Source organism: Octopus bimaculoides, chromosome 7, assembly GCF_001194135.2.
Source record: "Octopus bimaculoides isolate UCB-OBI-ISO-001 chromosome 7, ASM119413v2, whole genome shotgun sequence".
NCBI classification, from domain to species: Eukaryota; Metazoa; Mollusca; class Cephalopoda; order Octopoda; family Octopodidae; genus Octopus; species Octopus bimaculoides.
Window position 1 is genome coordinate 3,424,359 of NC_068987.1, and position 23,148 is coordinate 3,447,506.

Sequence of the window (23,148 nt, forward strand, 5' to 3'; positions counted from 1 at the left end):
ATTGTCACGCGTAGTCCCCGCCCATTGTCACGCGTAGTCCCCGCCCATTGTCACGCGTAGTCCCCGCCCATTGTCCTTCACAGTACCCGCCCATTGTCCTTCACAGTACCCGCCCATTGTCCTTCACAGTACCCGCCCATTATCATATCTTTAATACTTTTCAGACCTGTAACAGATTTGTCTTGTTTTTGTTTTTATATATATATATAGCAACTTGTGAAAAGTGTGGTACTGTTGGTGTAAAGCATGCTTTCTACTCGAAATCTAAGCGCTTCTGCAGTTTGGCTTGTTCTCGTAGTTTTGCTACCGCTCAACGAGAAGGCAAGCCCATTGTGAAATATTCTTCAATTTCTAGCCAGGCAAGTATTTAATCTCTCCACTCAATTAACATTATATTGTTTTTAGTTTCAGTATTGATTCATAATTACTATGTTAAAAGTATCGAGAGTGCGACTAAAGTACTTCGCATCTGTCCCTGTGTGTTTTAAAGGTGGTTGTCCACCCCGACCATTGTTGCTGTTGCTGTAATTTGTATTACAGCTGTCTAATTTGTAGCAAAGCCCTTGTCCTTCTCGTTTTAACTTAGAAATTTGTTGTTGATGTTTTAGTGATGTTTTCTTTGTTTGCCCTGATACCTCAGAAACTGCTGCAGTTAGATTTACTTCATAATTAGAGATGAGAAAAGTCCTATTTTCACATATTTAATAACATAGTAACACAGTTTCTTTTCCAAATGATTGGTGGTCGTTAATGAAGTGCAGGATACGTTAGAAAATTGATCACAAACACTTAGAATATTTTACTTTGTTAACTTTTTTTTTGGTAATGTTGGATCGAGTTAGGCAAAGAGCTGTCCGATTCGTTGGCACGATGGGCAAAGTGCTTAGTGGCACTTCGTCCGTCTTTACATTTTCAGTTCAGATTCTGCAGAGGTTGATTTTGACTTTCGTCCTTAGGGGTTGACAAAATAAGTACCAGATGAGTATTGGGGTCGATGTAAATGACTTGTCTCCTGCCTTGAAATTGCTGGCCTTGTGCCAAAATTTGAAACCAATATTGGATCGAATAATTCTTTTAATTTCTTAATTAACAGGTGCTAATTACTAATTAGTTGAGTGGTTTTGTAATAGTAGTAGGAAGAGCATTTAGACTTCAACAATGAAATACACAAATTTACAAACAGGACCCTATCAAAGCAAAATGGGTTGTGAACTTTAAAAAAAATTCAGTTTTATGTTTTCAGTAATTCCATCTTTAAGTTCTTAGAAGTATTTGTAATATGATGATGATGATGATGATGATGATGTTGTATGTTAATAGAAAGGGATTATTAATCCTTATTAATCTCATTCTTCCCCCCCACCACCACCACCATAGGTATGTTCAATTCTATAATAAGCATAGTATATATATATATATATGTATATTTTAATCCCGACAATTCTTTCTCTACATTATTTACATTTGACGGATATTTATCCTCATCTTGTTTGTTGTTAACACAACGTTTCGGCTGATATACCCTCCAGCCTTCATCAGGTGTCTGGGGAAATTTTGAACCTGGGTTCTCATTCCTAAGGTATTTTTCGATATTATTTGGCATAGTGGTTAAGAGTGCAGGCTATTAACCCCCAAATTCCAGGTTCGATTCCAAGCAGTGACCTGAATAATAACAATAATAATAACATCGAAAAATACCTTAGGAATGAGAACCCAGGTTCGAAATTTCCCCAAGACACCTGGTGAAGGCTGGAGGGTATATCAGCTGAAACGTTGAGGACAAATATCTATCAAATGTAAATAATGTACATAATTCCTCATCTCTTAAATATAGAACTGGATTCTTTCTCTCTCTCCCATTTTTTCCTCTCATAACCTTTCTGTTCAAGAGCCTGACTGGCCCTCGTGCCGGTGGCACGTAAAAGCACCCACTACACTCTCAGAGTGGTTGGCGTTAGGAAGGGCATCCAGCTGTAGAAACTCTGCCAAATCAGATTGGAGCCTGGTGTCACCTCCTGGTCCACTAGTCTTCAGTCAAATTGTCCAACCCATGCTAGCATGGAAAGCGGACGTTAAACGACGACGATGATGATATATATATAGAAATGCGATTGTGTCCCATTCACAAGAAATGCCTCTTTCATCCAATATGTTTACATGGTAGAGTGTCAACATTTAATCCATGAGGGTGTTAGTGATCCGTACTGAATCTGTATTGCAAGACCTGCTGGGTCACAGTAATAGGGTATGCAAAAGTATTTAGATTTGAAAGCCTCAAAAGAAGGTTGTTATATTCCAAGCTCCTCCAGAAATATAAATGATACTAGGTAGCCATTGGTCAGCTCTGTTGTGAGCTTCAAAAGCATGTCGTTTTGGGAGAGTGGTATAATGGTAAGAAATTCCATTCAGAATACTTAAGAGACAGGCCATGTTTGGGAAGTTTCCTAGTTGTAGTCTACTCTTTGAACATGTTAGAATACAGCTAAATACTTTCATCTATTGGACAACTTTGTTGTATTGGTGCCAAGATAGACTATAAGTCTAGATAATGACTGTTCCATCCGTTTTGTTTATGGTATATCATAGAACTGACATAGACAGCCTTTAGTACTGATAGTGAAAATTTTGGAAGATTTAAAAGTGTCAACTATTGAGTTTGTAATCTTCAAACATATTTTTTGTGGTGGTCCATTTTGGATATTGGCAAAAAACTATTTTACAAAGAAGCAAACCAAGATAAATGTATCTGAACATTACCTGTGTTATGAAAATTGGTTTATCATATACTTGAAAATGTAGAAGATGTAATTCAAGTCTTGGAGACAAAGCAGTAACAATTGGTTAACAATTGGTCTACTGTGAAGACTATCACTATCGGAATGACCATCTTTGAAAAATGATTTGCTATGATTCTTCTAAGAGAACTCTGACAATTTAGCTAACTTGTTGATTGTTATATTGTTTCTTAATTGTGTTAATATAGTTCACTCATCTTCCAAATTATTGAGTTAATTAGAAATAAATATATATTTTTTGCCTCTCTGTATGTTTTGTGTGCAATACAACAAACTGGAAGAAGTTCTCTGCATCTTTTTTCCTTTATAACAGGCCAACACAACATGGACAGTGGCGAAGGTCATAATGCTTTCACGAAAAATGCTGCGGGCTGCAGTAAATTTTCAAATAAAGTAAATGAATGTTTTAAATATTTTTGTATTTAGTTACAAATGACAGATAGGATAGTGGGGGGTGGTTTTTGAGTTTATTCCATATCTAAGCTCTTGAATAGATAATACCTTCTATCTTACCCCCACTGTATTTAATGAGTTACACCTGAATGTTAATTTAAATATTTTCATGTTCACCATAGACTACGAGGATCTCCAGAGGGCCTTATGCGGGTTCTGGGTCATATATTGAGAAGACCCTCATGTTATATATTTATATATAAAATGTTTCTTCTTGTGTTATTTGTTGTTAGTTTTCTACAAAGGGACATGAAGGGGAAAAGAAAGGGTAATACAGATTTGTAGAATCAATATTGTGTGTTTTTCTTTTTCTTCAATGGTTTTGAATTTATTTTATTTTTCTTGGGTTGAAATAATTTTGCCCACAATAGTTGAAGTTGTTTACTGCCCTTCCTAATCTTAATCAGCCACTCAGCTATGAATATGAACTAGACACAATAATGGGATAGCTTTTCATTTCTGACAACACTTCAGGATTGTTTGTTGTTAGGAATCAAAATGTTACCGTAAGTAATAGCTTCAGTGTTTCGATAAGAAGGATAAAACGGCTGCTGAAGAGATTACCATTTCTTAATACTGAACAGATGAGATTTTGGGGAGGAATCACTGTTGCAACCATTGTATTGGGTTGTTGTCAGATGGAATTTTTTTTTTCTCCCCTCCTTGACACCTCAGTATCATTTAGCTGAAAAAAGGTAAAATTTATTCAAATTTCTAAAACAGTAGACAAAACTTATAGAGAAAGAATAGAGCTACAAAAATATATATATATAAAAAACACTTTGGTAAAAATATTTTTTTGTGTTAGTAGAGGAGAGGATTAAAATAAAATGGGAGAAAAAAATGAATGAATTTATCTGACTTTAGGGTAGGGACATTGTTTATCTGAAACAAGCTATCCAAAATATTAGCCTCACTTCCTCATAAAGATTGAGTAATAGGGAAGAAAACCCACCAAAATACAAATAATTTTCTCTCTGTAGATATTTGAATTATTATCCACCTCATACTAGAATGTTTATTAAGAACACCTCCCACCCCAAAATAATATTGTTTGATGTATGTATCTGTTGTGTTCTAACTTTGCATTTTATTTCTTCATTTCAGAGTAAAATGTGTAAAAAATCCAATATAAAATCTTCCAATCTGCAATATTACCATCGAAGTTTCCCAACATCAATCAACTGCAGCAAAAGTATGAAGAAATTTGATTTATAATAAATTTTGCCAATTTGAGAAACAAAAAATGTTCTGTGCAAACTGTTTTAGTTTTGTGTCCTTGAATTGAGTGTTAATAAATTGGTTCAACACGTACAGACATGTTCAGGGGTAGGAAGATATGCTGACTGTTCTGAACATTATAGTATAAATTTGAGTATCGGTTTATAGAATAAGTGACATTGGTTTAGATGTCAAATGCACTCTGTATTGTGGGCCAACTAAGGTTCTATAAGATTGTACCTGATTTTATATTCCTTCCACATGGATTTTTAGTTGTATGTGTGTGTATATATATATATATATATATATATTGATTTTTACTTGTGTATGTGTGTGTTTGCGTTTATGTGTGTATGTATATGTGTGTATATATATATGTGTGTGTGTATATATATGTGTGTGTGTATATATATGTGTGTGTATATATATATGTATGTGTGTGTATATGTATGTATATATGTGTGTGTATATGTGTAGTATGTTATTGGAATTTGCAATTCGTTTTCTTTCTAAACTTCAAGTTTTATTGATTTCTTTTTCTTTATTAACATTGAAAATGATCTGATATGGTGTTTTGAACTGGTGTTGCTCATTTAATTTTAAAAAAAACAGTTGTTCAAAGCATTATTATTTTTTGTTGTTTTGTTCCACCCACACGTAACAAGAAGACATTCCCCTCACCCTAACCCAACAAACCAATTTACATCTCCACTTTCTCGCATTTCCTCTTTCATTCACTATGCCTAGGCTCTCACTCCTCAATCTTGTCCTCACACCCCTGTTCCTCTGTATCATCGCTATCCGATTGCCCCTCCGACTCTATATATTCCCAGGTCTTTTGCCACTTACTTGTGCTCTTTAATCGCACTCCCTTATATTATGGCATTTGAACCTCAAGGTCATGCCCTGGCACTTGCCACCATTTATATCTCTCTCTGCCTTTACTCAACCATCCCATTTATATTCTGATCCTCGTTCCTTGTGAGTATGCCTGGCATTTTGCCACCATCTCCATCCTGCAGTCTCCCACACACTCTATCTCTCTCTCTCTCACTTTCTCTCTTAAAAAACCCCTTTTGAGCGTTGCTAGAACTGCCTGACTGGCCCACCCACTACACTCTCAGAGTGGTTGGCATTAGGAAGGGCATCCAGCTGTTGAAACTCTGCCAGATCAGATTGGAGCCTGGTGCAGCCTTCTGGCTAGCCAGTCCTCAGTCAAACCGTCGAATCCATGCCAGCATGGAAAGCGGACGTTAAACGATGACGACTTGTATCGAGTCCTTTATTCAGTTCATTGTATTTATGTATTTAAAAACACCTATTTTTTAACTCGGTGTTGGCTGTCGGAAAACAAAGTACTCACTATCATAGTAAAGATTAATATATTTTGTTTTGGTTGAGTCAGTCTGTTGCTACTCTGAGTTTCACCTGTGGGTGCACAAGATCTCCAGGTATGTTATGACTTCCCTGAAGACCCTGTGCTCCCACAGGCAAATGCCAAGGGTGGCAAAAGATTTACTCAACCAAATGATGCATAATCAAAGGTTTGCGCCTAGTAGAAAGCTTCATATTCCATTCCTGTACCCAGTGTGGTTCTATGAAGGCCATCAAACCTTCCGATCAGCTGGTGTGAAGAATTTGAGCCGTGTTGTAGGTGTATAAGTCAAAATCTGTTTTGAGATTTAACATTAAAAAAATTCTTTTAAATGATTATTTAAACTAATTTTTTAAACTGAAATATAATTTTGATTTTCAGGTGACAAGATTTTTGATTGGGGACCTTATTTAAAATCTTCCTGTGCTGAAGCTGCCCCTGTTAGCTGTTTTAAACATGTAAGTTTGGTGGCTGTGATTTTGCTGTACATGTTGTTGTTGTTGTTGATTAGCCCAGCAACTCTCAAACCAACAACTTACTGGCTCCTTCCAAATTGTTATGGAATTTTCCTTCCTCCATCTCACTTTTTATCAACAACAAGACAAAATAGTTTGTGTCTGCAGTATTCTTCTTTCTTCACCATAGTGTTCCAAACCATCTGCTAGTAAGCACAGTACAGACATGGCTGAGTGGTTAAGAAGCTTGCTTCCCAACTATGTGGTCTTGGGTTCACTTCCTCTGCACAGCATATTGGGCAAGTGCCTTCTATTATAACTCAAGGACATTATTGCTCTTACCCACCACTAATTCCTTATAGAAATCCAATGTGGAACTTCCACCGACTGTATTGCCCAACTGGCAGAGGGCTGTGAGCACTTGTCGACACTCCAGGTGCCAAGACTGTAGAGAATCCTGTCTGGTGTGTGTGTGTAAAGCAAATAACTTCATATGAAGATGTGAGTGTAATAACTGAAATGTAATATCTGTTTTACATGCTAATTGTTGAGTTTTTACTTTCAGGCTGCAATGAGTGATGGCTGGGACAACATTACTGTTGGCATGAAAGTAGAAGTTCCCAACTATGACACAGACCTTGCCAATGTCTTTTGGATTGCAACTGTTACCAAAATTGCAGGTAAATAAATGTCCTTTTGTTGTGAACTGTCAGAGTTGCTAGAGTCGTGAATTGCTTTTGGGTTCAGTCCCACTGTGCAGAGCCTTGGTCAAGTGTCTTCTGCTATAGACCCAAGCTGACCATTGCCTTGTGAGTGAATTTGGCAAATGGAAACTGTAAAGCCCATCGCGCGCGTGTGTGTGTGCATACACACATTATCCCTTGACAACTGGTATAAGTTTGTTTACATCCCTATAACTTAGCAGTTTGGCAAAAGAGACCAACAGAATACATATCAGACTTAAAATCAAGTAGTGAAGTCGATTTGATTGGACTAAACCCTTCATGGTAGTGCCTCAGCATGGCCACAGTCCAATGACTGAAACGATTAAAACATAAATGGTTTCCTTCAAACCCTTTAATGACACCTTCCCCCCCCCCCTGTTTTCCCTGTTTTCTGCTTCTTCTGTTTTTGTTGTTCTTTTCTGGTGTTTGCCATGTTTGCTTTTTAATTCATCCCAAATTCATTGCCAAATTGCATTTTCTCAGGTTATAAAGCTCTGATGAGATATGAAGGTTTTGGAAATGATTCCTCTAAAGATTTTTGGATAAACCTTTGTACCAGAGATGTCCACCCTGTAGGGTGGTGCGCAACCATCGGCAAACCGCTTGTTCCTCCAGAATGTGAGTATTTCAATCTTTTTCAGAAATATATTTCATCATCATCACTGAACGTCCATTGTCCATGCTGGCATGGGTTGGACAGTTTGACCAGGGCTGGCCAGCTGGAGAGTCAAACCAGGCTCCAGTCTGATTTGGTGTGGTTTCTATGGGTGGATGTCCTCAGTGCTTTTATGTGGCTCTGCACAGGTGCTTGGATAACACACTCTGCAGAAATTTGTTTCTAATAGACCACTAAAAAGAATTTAAATGTAAAATTCTAAAATATATTGTACATCATAGGTTTCTTGTATTTTAGGGGAGTGTAAATGTAAGAAACTCTGGATGGGAAAAAGAATAAAACATTTACAGGTGCCCTTATCACATTTTCCACCAAACCTTAGTCACAGTTTATGTTCCTAACACTAGCTGAATGATAACTAAGTTATTTTACTAAATTCTTTGTTATATTTAAAATTAATTGAAAGAAACACTGAGCATCTTAACAGAAATACAGTAACGAAAGGGTTAAAATATCCCAACTTTTTAATCCAAATGACAATATATTTCTAATAATTATCTGGAATGAAAATAAAAACAAAAAGAAAAAAGAAAAAAAAAGCAATAGGAGACAGCAAATACTTGTTTCTTTTTTTTATTGTATTTTTCTTTTTCTTTTTTTTTTACATTTGCAGCTATTCAAACCAAGTATGCTGATTGGAAGGAGTTTTTGGTTAAGCGGCTTACTGGTGCGAGAACACTCCCAAGTAACTTTTATAATCTGGTAATGATTGTTCATTATTTGACACAGCGGTAAATGATGCATGTCATGGTATCACAGCATTGACCAGGCTATCAGATGTTATACATCACTAGTCACAATGCGCTTTGCATTGTTTTAGATTTCAGATGATGCCACCCTCCTGGCTAGGTGAGCAAGCCAGCATTCTCCCCAACTGGAAGGCTGTCCCACCACGTGGTTACCCATATACAGCTGAGCAGATTGGAGGAACGTGAAATGAAGTATCTTGCTCAAGAAAAGAACACAACATGCTGCCTATTCCAGGAATTGAACCCACAATCTAGCAACCATGAGTGCAACACCCTAACCACATGGCCATCTGCCTTTTACAAATAATGCATATCTTGATATATTTGCTGGTGGCAAAGGAAAATTGGTTTTTAAAAAGCTAAATAACTTTTAAAAGTGTTTCTCTGATGTAATTTTTGTATCTTAAAGAAGAAAAATATATTTTATAGCTTGGCTGTGTGGTTAAGAAGTTTGCTTTGCAACCATGTGGTTTCAGGTTCAGTCCCACTGTGTAGCATCTTAGGCACAGTGTCTTCTACTATAGCCCCTGGTTGACCAATGCCTTATGACTAAACTTGGTAAACGAAAATGTGTGGAAGCCTGTTGCGTGTGTATGTCAGTGTTTGTCTCCTATACATCACTTGACAACCACTGTTGGTTTGTTTACATTCCCGTAACTTAGCAGTTTGGCAAAAGAGACTCAATAGAATATGTAACAGACTTAAAGATAATTACTGTGGGTTGATGTATTTGGCTAAAAAATTTTAAGATGGTACCTCAGCCTGGCTGCAGTCCACTGACTGAAACGAAAGCTAAAAAGATCAGATGTTGCAAGGAAAGTTTAGCCTTGTGGTGACGGATTTTCTAAACTATTTAGTAAAAGTGTTTGATTGGAGTTGGAGAGAATGGATGTATTGTTTACGGCATTACTGCCCAATTTTTTTCTTTAATTTATAACCAAAAGTCATTTTTTTTTATACAACTTTATCTGATGCTAAATATATAAAAAAATTTTATTACAGTATTTGAGAAGCATTCCAGTCTTGATGACTAACTAAAGACATCTCAGGTAAATACAGGTGTTGCAGAAATATGATGGATTATCCTTCTGGCCCTAAAAAAAAAGGGACCATGGGCACTAATGGGTTAATGTAGTTATTGCAACATGTTGTGTGATGTGGTCAGTATTGTTGTCCTCAATGTTGCTAATGTATACCACAAGGCTTTGGTGGTGGGCACAACAGGAGTGCTGAGAAACAACAATTGTTATGCTCTGACTGCAACTTAGCACTCCCACCCTTTTTACAAAAAGCACCAAACCCTTCTTTACGGATGTTGTTGATTGTAACTATCAATTAATCGACTGTTCATTGGAATGGTTCTTTGCATCAGAAACTCGGAATAAAATTTCCAGGTTTTTGTATATTTTCATTTTTAATTTCTAAAAATGTCGGTCTTGATATTCTATTTTCAATTGTCTCTTTACAGGTGTTAGATTCTCTAAATGATCACAAGTTTAAAAGGGGAATGCATGTGGAAGTAGTGAACAAGATGTGCGTTTCATCTATGCGGGTTGCCACAATTGATGAAATTGTCGGTGGGCGTTTGAAATTACAGTATGAAGGGGTAAGTTTCAATCTCCTTTCACAGTATTGATGAGCTTTTCATTATGATTAGTAATGCCTATAGAGATACTCTGTAAATTGCATTATAGAAACATTAACGAGTGCCTTATGTAGGCACAATTCTAATTCAGCTTATATCACATGTTGTACATAAACAGATAAAAGAGACTGAAGAGGTGTGGAAACAAATAATTTAGCAGATGAGAAATTATCTGGATGGAAAAAAAAAGCATCATTTCAGAATTTAAACTATGAGATTACATGAGAGGGGAATCTAGTGTCTTAGTACCATTTCTTCCTGTGAAGGTAATGTAATGAATATAATAATAATAATAATAAAGGGTAATAAGGGAGACAGGGAGCAAGTGACAGCATTAACATAGAGAGGAAAAAAGAAATTTTAATGATGGTATGTGTATTTTGAAGTGTGTGGTAACCATAGCTCTTTACACATCACTTAAGGATTGCATTGATAATTTGTAAAATAAATTATTAAATATATTTTTTAATTGAAGTGCAATTATTATTCTCATAACTTTTAATAAAATAATTTATTAAAATAACTGAGGAATTAGATGAAAAATATAAAAAGCGAATGATGTAAGAATTTGTGGTGAATGCAGGGTGATGTTTTCTTGGTTGGTTTTACTTCACAATTCCATGGTTTTGGTTTGATCCTACAGCATGGCACATTGGGCAAATGTCTTGTGCCATAGCCCCAAGTTGACTCTTGCTGTGTGGAAAACTGTATAGAAGCCTACTGTGTGTGTATGTGCGCAACAAATTCTATCTGACTTATCCAGGTATGATAGAGAAGTGGCTGTTAAAATGATAATGAGGCAATCAAAAGGCAGAATTGTTATTGCATCAGGCAAATTGCTTTGCAGGATTTCATCTGTCCTTACATTCTGAGTTCAAATTTTACCTAGGGGTCAATAAAATAAGTACCAGTTGAGCACTCTTAAAATTGCTGATATTGTGTGTATGTGTGTGTATCTTTCACTGTAAAGATCAGTGAAAAACTGGTACCCTTCAATTAAAATCTACCAATTTACAGTTGCAGATTCTATCTTGTCACATTCATCAATTGTATTGAGTGAGACTGTTGTTTATAGATTGTAGTAAATCCATTGAAAGGTTTGTCATCTTTGTTGGATGACATCAGCTCAGTGAAAAAATGTCATACTTGTAGTTGAAGGCACTTGTAGCAGAAGAGATGCCTGTGGAATATCAGGTGGTTTAGGTTTTATTGAACAAAAGAAAACACGATAGGACTGAGATGAATGGTTATATGTTGTGCTCTAGAATAGATTTTTATTCATGCTTATTTATCCATGTCTGAGCTGTAGAATGTGTAAAACATTGTAATATAAATTTGTTAAAAATTTGTAACTCTGGAAATCATTTAGCATATGAATGTGTAATCATTTAGCATATGAATGTGTAATTTTCTGTTTCAGAAAATGATCAATTTAAAAAAAAAATGTATTTCTCATATTGTCTAATATTTGTATGGCAGTGTTTATGGGGTTAAACCCCCATTAATTGTGTTGTTTTTTTACTCTTAAAACTATTTCTGATTAATTTCAAAAATAATTTTAAGAGCTACATTTATTTTTATCTTCAGTTGATTATTTTCCCTGTAGAGACAGCCACTTATGCAGATGTCCTTTTGTATATTTACAAATTATATTTCCCATTCTACTTATTATTATTGGTAGACAAATTGTAATGAAAAACCAAATTTCAACTCTTTGTTGTTTCCACCATTGTTATCTTTGAATGGCTGGAACCAACAGAGGAGCCTTAAATTGTAGGCATTATTCTGACAAATTATTGCTTTCTAAATTTATTTTGGATTATTAAAAGACAAATTGTAATTCCTATTCTTTTGCATCATCTGAAACACTTAGCCATTCTGGTCGCTCTCTTCCAATTTTCTGTTAATTAAATCCTTTAATTAGGTTGCTCAAAAGAATCTGAAATTAAGCTTTTTACTTTCTGACGTTTGGATTATTTTCAATGATTTATTAATGTGGTGCTCAAAGGAATATAGGAAAATCCGTTTTGCAATGGATTCTGAAAGTGAAGATGCATGGCCTAGTGGTTAGAATGTTGCACTCATGATCACAAGACTGTGGTTCAATCCCTGGGCCAGGTGGTGCATTGTGTTCTTGAGCAGAACTCTTCCTTTTACTTTGCTCAAGTCCACTGAACTGTAAATGAGTAACCCTCCTACATCCTGTCCAGGAGGGGAATGTCATGATCTGAGTCACTTTATGTGCCATGGGAACTAGGTAAGTGGCCCTCTGAGTCCTTGGACTCCGCACAGTTCTTGGTTTTAGATTCTGACCAAGATTTTCCTCAGCAAAGTTTTATTGAAGCATTACACTTTCTTCAAGATGTGTTTTTGGTGTTGTTTATTGTTGAGATTTTCTTTGATTTCTGCTGTTTAGTTGTGGTTTTTCCCTTTACTTTCCATTTCATTTGGAATCAAGTTCCTCTCTGGTCGTACCCTTTCTTTAACTGGTACCATTCATAAGGCACAGTCAATTACATCAACCCCACTATTTAATTTATTGATCTTAGACATCTGAGTCTAAGTAGGCTTCAGCATGGTTTCAACTCTGAACATTTTTAGGTTCTAAAGTGAAATGTGAATCTAGTAATACATTAAAATTTTGCAATATTTCTTGAGTATCTCTTCATTGGTTTTTCTGTGTCTGCAAGTCATAGCAATAACATTTATTGTTCAAAATGATAGCTTCCATTGCTTTTCTGTAAGTAGATTCATTTAGTGCCAGTGGATCATCATCATCATCATCATCATCATCATCATCATCGTTTAACGTCCGCTTTCCATGCTAGCATGGGTTGGACGATTTGACTGAGGACTGGTGAAACCGGATGGCAACACCAGGCTCCAATCTAAATTTGGCAGAGTTTCTATCATTCAAAGATACTGACTTCATTTGGATACTATCATTGCAATTCTAATGTGTGTATCTCCATATACTTTGTTGTTGTCGTTGCTTATTTCCAAATCAACCTTGATTGTTCAAGTGTTTCGGTTATAACTATTCTTTCTAGAATTCCATTATACAATATGTTGTGTGTCTCTTTTTTTCAAAATGGTTATATGTGGTTTGGTTCTGTCATTGGATTGTCAAGATCCTTAATTTTTGAACTTTGAAAGTGCAGATATTTGAGTTTTGTTGTACTTCCAAGGGAGAATTGGTGTTTTTGCTGTTTTTGGTATGTTGACATAAACTGATGAGACTGATCCTAAATAGGTACCCACAGACATTGCTGTATGGTTACAAGTTTGTTTCACAACTGTATTGTATTGGGTTCAATACTACTGGGTGGAACTTTTGGGTAAATATCTTTTAGAGTGGAACTGGGTGGGTGGAAACTGTGGTAGTCCACACTTTGTGTGTGTGTGTGTATATATGTTTTACTGATGTATTGACAAAGGACATAAACATCAGAAAGAAACTCAACAGCTATTGACCCTTCCTGGTCCCGTTTGCTGTCAGAAATGAGGTGAAGCAACGGCTGGAAGGGTTGGAAACCTGTTAGGGTTAGGGTTAGGGTTATTCTTTCACAATTTGTAATATCAAAACTAAACCAAAGGAAACTCTTAAAGCCAGCATTTGTTATATTGAAAGACACCTCTGACAATTAGGGGTGTGCTCATGTGCATGCACACACGCACATATTGAGGGTTAGATTCATGTGGTTTTAGGTTTTTGTCTCCCTTTTCTCTTCTAAATATCCAAATAATATGATGGATTGTAGCAACTTTTGGAAAATGTTAAAGCTACTTATAAAATCGTCTGATTCTTAATTCCCTTCATATCTAAGAAGTTGTAATTTCCTGCTTTTGATAACTTTATCTCTTATGTACAAGATGTCTTTATTGTTGCTGGTTAGAGTTTCGCAATTATAATTCAGTGAGTTTCATTATCATTCAATGTCCGTTTTTCCTTGCTGATGCAGCGAGTCACAGGGCTGTGTTGTGCTTAAATGTAAAATTTGGTTTGGTTTCTATGCCTTGATGCCTTTTTCCCATACTAACCACTTTGCAGTCTGTACTGGGTATTTTTCATTCTTCTTTTCATGCCACTGGCTCTGCTAAGTTCACCTTGTAACAAAGAGTTTCTCAATCAAAATCGAAAGTAATATTAAGCTTTAAGGTTTTCATCTTGAAATATTACATGGAATAGCAGTTCTCTGAGTTCTCTGACTGGGATATTTCATTTCAGTGTAAATTTCTGAGACTTAAGTGAAATCAGTTTTGCTTTATTTAGTTTTTATATTTTGGTACATAGTTATTTCTTGCCATAGAATATCCATAGCAATGCCATTTGTTGCCAAAGTACAGTCACACTCTTTCTTGCCATTAGTATATTCATAGTGTTTTGGTTAATTATGGTCTGAAGGTTCCTTTTTTTAGTATCACTAGTGGAGACAATGGCCCCTTTGCATGATGTTTGTTTCACTATAGCTATTGTGACCCATCAGTACGGAGGATCTTGTTTTCCTGAACCGTTTCTTGTTTTTCTACTTTTTAGTTGGTGCTGACTTTTGGTAATATTCTAAGAGCTGACTGGAAATGTCATATTATGGTCTTCATATCTACTTTCAAGGTGGTTGTCTCTACTGCAGTCTAGTTAGCTTGCTTAGGTGTATTCACCAGCTGCTATTTTCCTCTCAGGATGAGACTAACGAGTTTTGGTGTCATTTCAAATCCCCACTTATCCATCCGGTTGGTTGGTCGCAACAAGTTGGACACAAGCTTACTGCCAGTGCTGGTAAGTTCCACATTATTCACTTCCGTTCTGTGTTTGCAAAATATATGATGTTACTCAATGTTACTTAATGTCAAGGAGGGGAAGAGGGTGTGGTGGCTGGCAGCAAAGAAGGGAAATGTGACACCAACATCAGAGAGGTGGTCATGTCCTCAGCAAGACTTAAAGGGCCTTTTGAGTGTATTGAGTATATTTTATCATGGCACCATCACTAGTGAGGTCAGTTTATACCTTACAAGACAAAAGAGTTTCTCATTAGACAATTTTACCTCTGCTCTTTCAGGGCTGTCTGACTAATAGAGAGTTAGTGAGAGGGTGATTGCAGAAAATGAAAGGGAGAAGTGAGAGTGTAGGAAGGAGGAGGCAGTGAAATGTAGTAACAAATGTGGAAGTGTTGGGGGGAAATAGGAGAGACAATGTTAGAAGTTGTAATAGAAGAATTACTGTAGAGAGAGAGAGAGACACAATAATAGCAACTACATGTCTGATGGTGAGAGAGAGAGAGAGGAAGGGGGGTATGTGTGGAATAGGAACAGAAAAGGTTAATGGTGAGTGTGATGGATGTCAATAGTAAGTCACCTAGGGGAGAGGGAGTGGTGGTTGGCAGTTTCAGAAAGGTGTGTGATGGAGGATTAACTATTTTTATCTTAAGTTTTCCTCAGCCTCCAATTTCACTCACTTTAGGTGCCCTTCACTTCTTTATACAACTGTCATCCTCCATACAGTACATCCTCCCTGGCTTTGCTCTAGCCCTCATCCTAACAGAGCAGATGCAGCTGCCAATTAATCTATCCAGTTGTCATCATAATGATTAGTAATTTGGCACTCAAATGCACCCTCCGCCTCCACTTATGCCTCAATGACAACTTGGGACCAGTAAAGCTCCCTTCATCTCACAATGAAGGTGACTTTGCCCAATTTTTCCTGCAAGTAATTACCTTTAAATACTCTTTAAGTATAGTGATAACGAGGACCCTTGTTTTTGAGGGCAGTAATTCTGAATGGGAATCAATACCAGGAAGAAAGGGTAGGGCGGAGGAGTTCTCTGCAGTCCTGTCACAAGCAGATGCTAATGCACCCAGTACACTCTGTTGAGTGGTTGATGAGAGGAAGGTCAAGAAAACAGGTCGAGGATTGAATGGACTCTGCAAGCCAGTTGCCTAGGCAGGTTATGATCCTAAATAAGAACTGATGCAGGGCAGGTGAGATTCGGGCCACAGATATGGTCAGTTTGAATGCTAGAAAGTTTAAAAGAGGTTTTAAAGCTACACATTTAAGAAGCGTTTTTCAATTTTGCCCACAGCAAATATGAAAGTCTTTGAATCTATTTTAATCTGGTTGCATTATTACAGTTCAGAAAAAAAAAATTCTTTTTCAGAATACAAGGCCGATTGTGCTGTGAAGCTTTCAACACAGAACTATGACAGTAATGATGCCACACCGTATATGTTTCGTAAAGTAAGTGGCTTTTACTGAAATTCTTTATTTATAACTTGGGTTTTATTTTGAATTTTAATATCTGTGTGTGTGTGTGTGTGTGTGTGCTCGCGCAAGCCTGGAAAAGTGGATGTTAAATAACGATGCTCATTTACACTTGATATCTAGGCAAGGGTATGTGTGTGTGTGTGAGGAGCTTCTTTCAGTTTCTGTCTACCAAATTGAGTCATGAAATTTCGGTTGATCTGGGGCTATAGTAGATGACTCTTACCCAAGGTACCATGCAGTGGGATTGAACCTAAGGCCACATAGTTTAGGAGCAAGCTTCTCAACCACACTTGTACCTGTTGTCATCATCATTTAACCTGTCTCTCATGCTGTCAGAATATAATTGTCACTGTATTTTTTTTTTTTTTTCTAGGAAAAAGACCCTCCTGCTCTTTCCAATTCCAAGCTTTCATTTGAAGTTGGTATGAAGTTAGAAGCTATTGACCCCCTAAATCTGTCAGCCATTTGTGTGGCTTCGGTTAATAAGGTAATTGATTTCTTTCATTGGTTAATCATCAGAATGTTGTTGATCAAATAACATTGGTGTTCCTTTGTTTCCCTTTTAATATATTTGTTACTTTTGGGATGCTTTGTGTGTTTTTTGCTGATGGATTTAATATTAGCTAACTTAGTTGAGTGATTTGAAAGGGTTCCTGATATAAAAAGAAAATGTGGAGCATGGCAATAGGGATGTAGGAGAGATAGAAGTTTTGGGAAACCATTCTTAAGACTAGCTATGAGTGAAAGAATAGCCTGACAAATTGGTGTTATTGTAAATTGAATTGATGGCCGTGATACCTCCCCACCTAGAGGTTCCAGACTGGTGATGCAAAGTCCATCTTGCTCACCATATCAACCTCCTGGAAGCTGTTCAGAAACGTGCAACCAGACAAACACCCACTGTCAGGCATCTACCATACCCTAAACATCTTGCTTCCCATGGATACAGTAAAGCTCTGACGACTGTAGAACTGGAATTCTTTCCAAAAACGCAGAGGGAAATAAAGTAATGACTTAGTCTTTCTGCAAAGTTGCAAACAAGCTGAAAGTATTCCATTCCTTAAATAATAATTCTAAACTGTACTTGAAAGTTTTGTTTCGTACTTGGTTTGATATTATGTTAAATAAAATACTGGAAGAAAATTCTAGAACCGAATTGAACTTCAAAAATATTTCATAACACTTTCTCAATGTGTTTTGTCTAAAGTTAGAAATTTTCTTCTATTTAGAGATTGGACATAAATAGTTTCTTCATATTCTTATTTTTTTAAAGCTGTTGCACATTTTTTTTTTTTTTTTACCCTTTTGCATTCCCTCCATTAAATATCTTTACTGTATTTAACATTTTTGCTGTAGGTCTTAAAAAATAATTATTTAATGATTGGCATTGATGGCTCCCTTGCACAAAATGGCTCGGATTGGTTTTGTTATCATATAACATCTCCTTGCATTTTCCCTGTCAGTTTTTGTGAAGTAAACAATTTAGAGCTGACCCCACCTCGAGGTAAGTATTTAGTTTGTTTTCGAATATGGTTGACTTTAGGTTGTTTAAAATTAATTATTACAAATGCCAGTAGTGAAAGTACGTTTAGTTCTGTTTGTAACTAATCACTAAACTCTAATATTAAGCTATTGGTGCTGATTCCTTGTAAACAGCATTGGTGATGGTGCCATGCAAAAAGCACTTGGTACACTCTGTAATTTGGTTGGCATTAGGAAGGGCATCCAGCTGTAGAAACCAAGCCAAAACAGATGATGGAACCTGGGGTGGCTCCTGGTCTTGTCAAACCATCCAACTCATGCCAGCATGGAAAGCAGAAGTTAAATGATGATGATGAATGATGAGGCAACAATTTAGATTCCATGATTTGTTTGTTCTCGTGGTCTTATAAATAATAACTTTTTGAAATACACTTTGGATTACTTTATAACTTATTTTATCAGTAAATGTTGGGAAGAAAAAAATCCATCTATACTGATGTCACCCCTAGGAAGTTGTCCTAAGTCCCTTGTCTTCCTACTTATTTTGTATTCTTGTTACAAATTATTGTGAAAGCAGAGAACTTGATGGAGAGCCAAACTTAATATGGTTCCATTGCTGAGATTAAATCCCTTCACAAAGTAAAGAATAGAATAGACAATATCATTTCATCCCAGCACTTGCTAATCGCAAACCAAGTTGCTGTGTTCTAAGATATGGCTGCCAGATTTTATTGCTTCAGTTTAATTTTAATATTTTTAGGAAATGTCTTTTTTGGCACTGTTGCCATTTCATAGTTCTTGTAAACAAAATATAATATTCTCTTATCTTATCCACTTGTTGGCGTTTGTAAACACCAAGGTCAAGTACAAAGGTAACGAGATAAACAGAATGTAATTATTATAGGAGAACAAAGACATGTGAAATTTTTAGAAGCAAAGTGGAAAGTTGTGTTGTTTTTGGCACTAGCGCCGAAAAGCAGCAAAATTTCTTCAACTAGAAATGAACAGAATGGGTGATTTCACCCTTTAATATTTAAACGGGCCATACCTGGACCAAATGTTCTCCTAATTATATGTTCAAACCAGCCAGATTCAGACTCCCACACCTACCACACAATGTTACTGCTAAAAGGAATAATCATATAATCAAAATCTCAAAGCTATGAGATAATGCATGATAATTCAAGACAATGTAAATAAACAAGCACATTACATTTGACTGAGTACAGTTCTATATTTAAGAGATGAGGAATTATTTACATTTGATGGATATTTGTCCTCATCTTGTTTGTTGTAAACACAATGTTTCGGCTGATATACGCTCCAGCCTTCACCAGGTGTCTTGGGGAAATTTCGAACCTGGGTTCTCATTCCTAAGGTATTTTTTGACATCATTATTATTATTCAGGTCACTGCCTGGAATCGAACTCAGAATCTTGGGGTTAATGGCCTGTGCTCTTAACCACTATGTCATATGCCCGCAGGCTACTAACCCCAAGATTCCGAGTTCGATTCTTGGCAGTGACCTGAATAATGATAATAATAACATTGAAAAATACCTTAGGAACGAGAACCCAGGTTCGAAATTTCCCCAACACACCTGATGAAGGCTGGAGGGTATATCAGCCGAGATGTTAACAACAAACAAGATGAGGACGAATATCTGTCAAATGTAAATAATTTGACTGAGTAATCTGAATTCTAATTGGCTGTTTGACATAGCTCTTGGTTTTAGATATCAGGGTAAAGTTATGGAATGAATATATAATGGACTCATAATCCAGAGGTTATCAATTAGAAGCACTGATATTATTAGGATGTCATTTTGGCATATTTCTAAATTGGCACAGAAGAGATAATTCTTCATTTTCCTATGTGACATGCTCACAATGGAAAAGACTGTTCTACTGTTACACCTATTTTCTTATAGTTTATGTAAGTCAGGTGAATGTCAAAAATGCTTATCCTATGTTTTGTCTTTTAATATTCAGGATATAAAAGCCAATTCCAGTGGTTTGAATATCTCAAGGAAACCAGTTCTGTTGCTGCACCAGTAAGATTGTTTGATAAAGTAAGTCAATTGCTCTTTTACTTGTTTCAGTCATTTGGCTGCAGCCATGCTGGAGCACCGCCTAATTGCATAATATTTGTAGACTTTTCTGGATTGGAAGGATGGCAAGATTTATTATCGACATTCTCACCTTCTTGTACCTCGAGGGTTTTCTCTGGCACCTCATCACTATCATTTTATCATCCCAGCTACTCCCACCCACCCTTATATAATCCTTTCTACTATAGGCACAAGGCCTGAAATTTGAGGGGAGGTGGGTTAGTCGATTACATTCACCCAATACGTAACCAGTACTTATTTCATCGATCCCGAAAGGATGAAAGGCAAAGTTGACCTCAGCGGAATTTGAACTCAGAACGTAGTGGCAGATGGAATACTGCTAAGCATTTCGCTAGGTGTGCTAACACTACTGCCAACCCACCCTTATATAATGTCACATATCTTCTCCATAGCAAGACACCTGTGTTTGCCCCTTGTCTATCATACTTTCAATTCTCAATACCTGGCATAAGGTCACTTACCCTTCTCCAATGCTCATCCCTGTTTAGTTGAGAGACCTGCAAAAACTGGCATGTGATACCATGATTCACGTTATAACAGCTTAGGCTGAAGATCCTCAAAGATCGTTTGAAGTGTAGGATAGTCTCTTGGGTTCGAGAAAGACGGTTCGGCAACCTCTTGCTGAACAACTTTCACAGACAATTTGTTTATAGCAATCAAATGTTTGTGCTGCACACTAGCTCTCCCCTTCCCTCTGTCAAATTGACATTACCTGTACAGGTGTGTGGTGTGCCTCATGTTGAATGTCAGAGTGATTGCAAAGCAATAGGGACATATTACCTTGCAGGCCATAGGGAAGTATTACCTTGCTTGGAAAAAGGTAGTGTAGGCAACAGGAAGGGCATCCAGCTGTAGAAACTCTCAACAAATTCCTGTCTGATCCAAATGTGGAAAAGTGGATGATAAATCATCGTGAATATTCTCTTATTCAAAAAGCTAAAAATTTCTCACATTTTCTGTTTTGTATCTGTTAAACAGGAAATTCCAAAACACAAATTTAAAGCTGGTATGAAACTAGAAGCTGTTGATCTTATGGAACCAAGGTTAGTCATTTTTTTTATTACCTTCACATTAGATCTTGGACACTCTCGAGTCTCAGGAAACATCCAGGGCTGTTTTGTTTGTTTGTTTGTTTTTTTTTTCTTTATTAGAAATGTCAAATCTTGATTTTCTAACCGTTACAATTGGGAAGATTTTTGTTTTTTAAATTCTATCCAATTTTCATTGAAAGTTTGTGTAGCTCAGTGGTCTCAACTGTTTTTTTACCTATAGGGCCCCTTTCATTTCCATTTTACTCTACGGGACCTCCCTAGCCATTCATTGTATATAAAAAAAACCATCTTACTGTATTTTTATAAGTGAATATTAGGAATTGTATAAAAAAAAGATATTTTGTATATTGTGGCAATCTAACCAACTTAGAGTACATAAATTTTAACAATAAAAATCTTATGTGGGACCCCGGTTGAGAATCACTGTTTTAGAGCAAAGTGATTTTATTTCTATATTTGTCTTTACAGAAAGAGAAATAAATCCCATAAGTGTAGAAATATTTTGTAATATTAATTAGATGTTAAACTGTTGTTTAAATTCTCTAATTATTTGTGTTTTTATTTTGTGTCTAGCTTGATCTGTGTTGGCACCGTTGGCCGTGTGGTAGGACGTCTCCTTCGAATCCATTTTGATGGTTGGGAGAATGAATATGACCAATGGGTCGATTGTGAATCCCCTGATCTTTATCCTGTTGGATGGTGTGAAATTGTTTCTTATCCAATTGAGGGACCAAGGATTAAAGGTTATTTTGTTTTTTGTTTTCTATTTCTGTTTGTTGAAATATTGCTTTAACACTTTCAACAGATTAATTACCCTGTGTGCATAAGCGAAAGCAGGATATTGTAATCACTCGTCTTTGTTTGTCTGTGTGTTTGCAAAATTATTGGAGAATGGTTGAATGGATTTTCTTCATATTTGGCAGAAATACTCTTTGGGTGAGTGGCTCGAAATGATGAACATTTGGTTTGATTATCTTTAACAAAAAAAAAAAAAAAAATCTTTTTTTTAAATCAAGCTTAGAAATTTCCCAATAAGCAGGTGGTCATATTTTGTTCACTTTCTTTTTCATATGAATCGACCCTCGTCTGCATGTGCATAGATCATGGTGCACCTATAGGTGTATAGACAATTGTGCGTATGTTCATAAATACATGCATAGATATGCAACTCTGTGCGTGTGCGTACACTGAGGGATTTGTTTATTAACGAGTTTGTTTCTTAATTTCACCAGAGTGATATTTAAAAAAAAACATGAGTAAGCAATGCATTGTAAGGCACACTATAATTTTCAGAAAAATTTATCTGTGTGCTGGGATGTGTTGCTGCCTCTCCAATACATTTTCTTTTCATTTTCTATAACATTGTTAAGCCACAGGCATGGCTATGTGGTTAAGAAATTCATTCTGTAGCCATTTAGGTTGTGACAGTTTAGGAAACCACAGGTTGACCGATACCTTGTGAGTAAAATGTGGACAATAGAAACTACAGGAAGCCCATTGTATATAAACATCACCACCTTTAACATCACTATCATCCACCACCACCACCATCGTCATTATCATCACTAATAGCCATGGCTGAATGTTAAATTGACAAACTATTTCCTGTAAGAAATGAACTGTGTTTAAATGAATACTTCTGTCTGTGGATGTAGGGTATCTGGAGGGGGAATCCAAATTGTGCTGTCAATTTTAAGCCAAAGGCTTTCCAATTCCCTATTTAACTTCACAGAGGCCATCTGCATGCCAAAGCTCATGTTTTGTGATAAATATGACCAGACTCAACCTACACGAGTCATGTCATGATGCTTCTCCCGATCAGATGTGCCTCTGTTGCTCACCGATCCTTTTTTTCATGTAGTGTTTGGTGACTTTGAGGCCTGTAAAAATATTGAAAAGAGCTGCTGGTTTCCCTGGGAGTAATAAGTGAGAAATAGAAAAAGGAAGGTTTCAGGACTTGGATTTTGTTCAATTTAATTTGGATGTTTACTGTGAAGGAAATTCACACAATGTTTTATTTTTCCCTTTTCTTTTTCTCAGAAACTTCAGCAACCACATTATCTGCATCCATGGCTAATCGAAAAAGAAGGGGCAAAACACAAGTTTACAAAGGTCCAAGGAAAAGTAAGT

The 23,148-nt window shown here is 36.4% G+C and overlaps 1 protein-coding gene across 2 annotated transcripts in view; it reads left to right on the top strand.

Annotated features, from left to right (window-relative positions):
• Positions 1-23,148, top strand: part of LOC106871586 (MBT domain-containing protein 1) — a 35,581-nt gene that overhangs the window by 11,064 nt on the left and 1,369 nt on the right. The window contains exons 1-16 of one of the 2 annotated variants that reach the window (XM_052969162.1): positions 221-359; positions 3,109-3,188; positions 4,356-4,443; positions 6,226-6,302; positions 6,865-6,979; positions 7,508-7,642; positions 8,314-8,402; positions 9,918-10,055; positions 14,775-14,871; positions 16,247-16,326; positions 16,727-16,840; positions 17,710-17,857; positions 19,827-19,906; positions 20,945-21,009; positions 21,592-21,761; positions 23,059-23,142. In XM_052969162.1, coding sequence (XP_052825122.1) covers positions 3,120-3,188; positions 4,356-4,443; positions 6,226-6,302; positions 6,865-6,979; positions 7,508-7,642; positions 8,314-8,402; positions 9,918-10,055; positions 14,775-14,871; positions 16,247-16,326; positions 16,727-16,840; positions 17,710-17,857; positions 19,827-19,906; positions 20,945-21,009; positions 21,592-21,761; positions 23,059-23,142 — 1,549 coding nt within the window. In that variant the 5' untranslated portion in view covers positions 221-359; positions 3,109-3,119. Of the gene's footprint in view, positions 1-210; positions 360-3,108; positions 3,189-4,355; positions 4,444-6,225; positions 6,303-6,864; positions 6,980-7,507; positions 7,643-8,313; positions 8,403-9,917; positions 10,056-14,774; positions 14,872-16,246; positions 16,327-16,726; positions 16,841-17,709; positions 17,858-19,826; positions 19,907-20,944; positions 21,010-21,591; positions 21,762-23,058; positions 23,143-23,148 lie in introns of those variants that run through there. The other variant, XM_052969161.1, reaches the window with a different exon arrangement.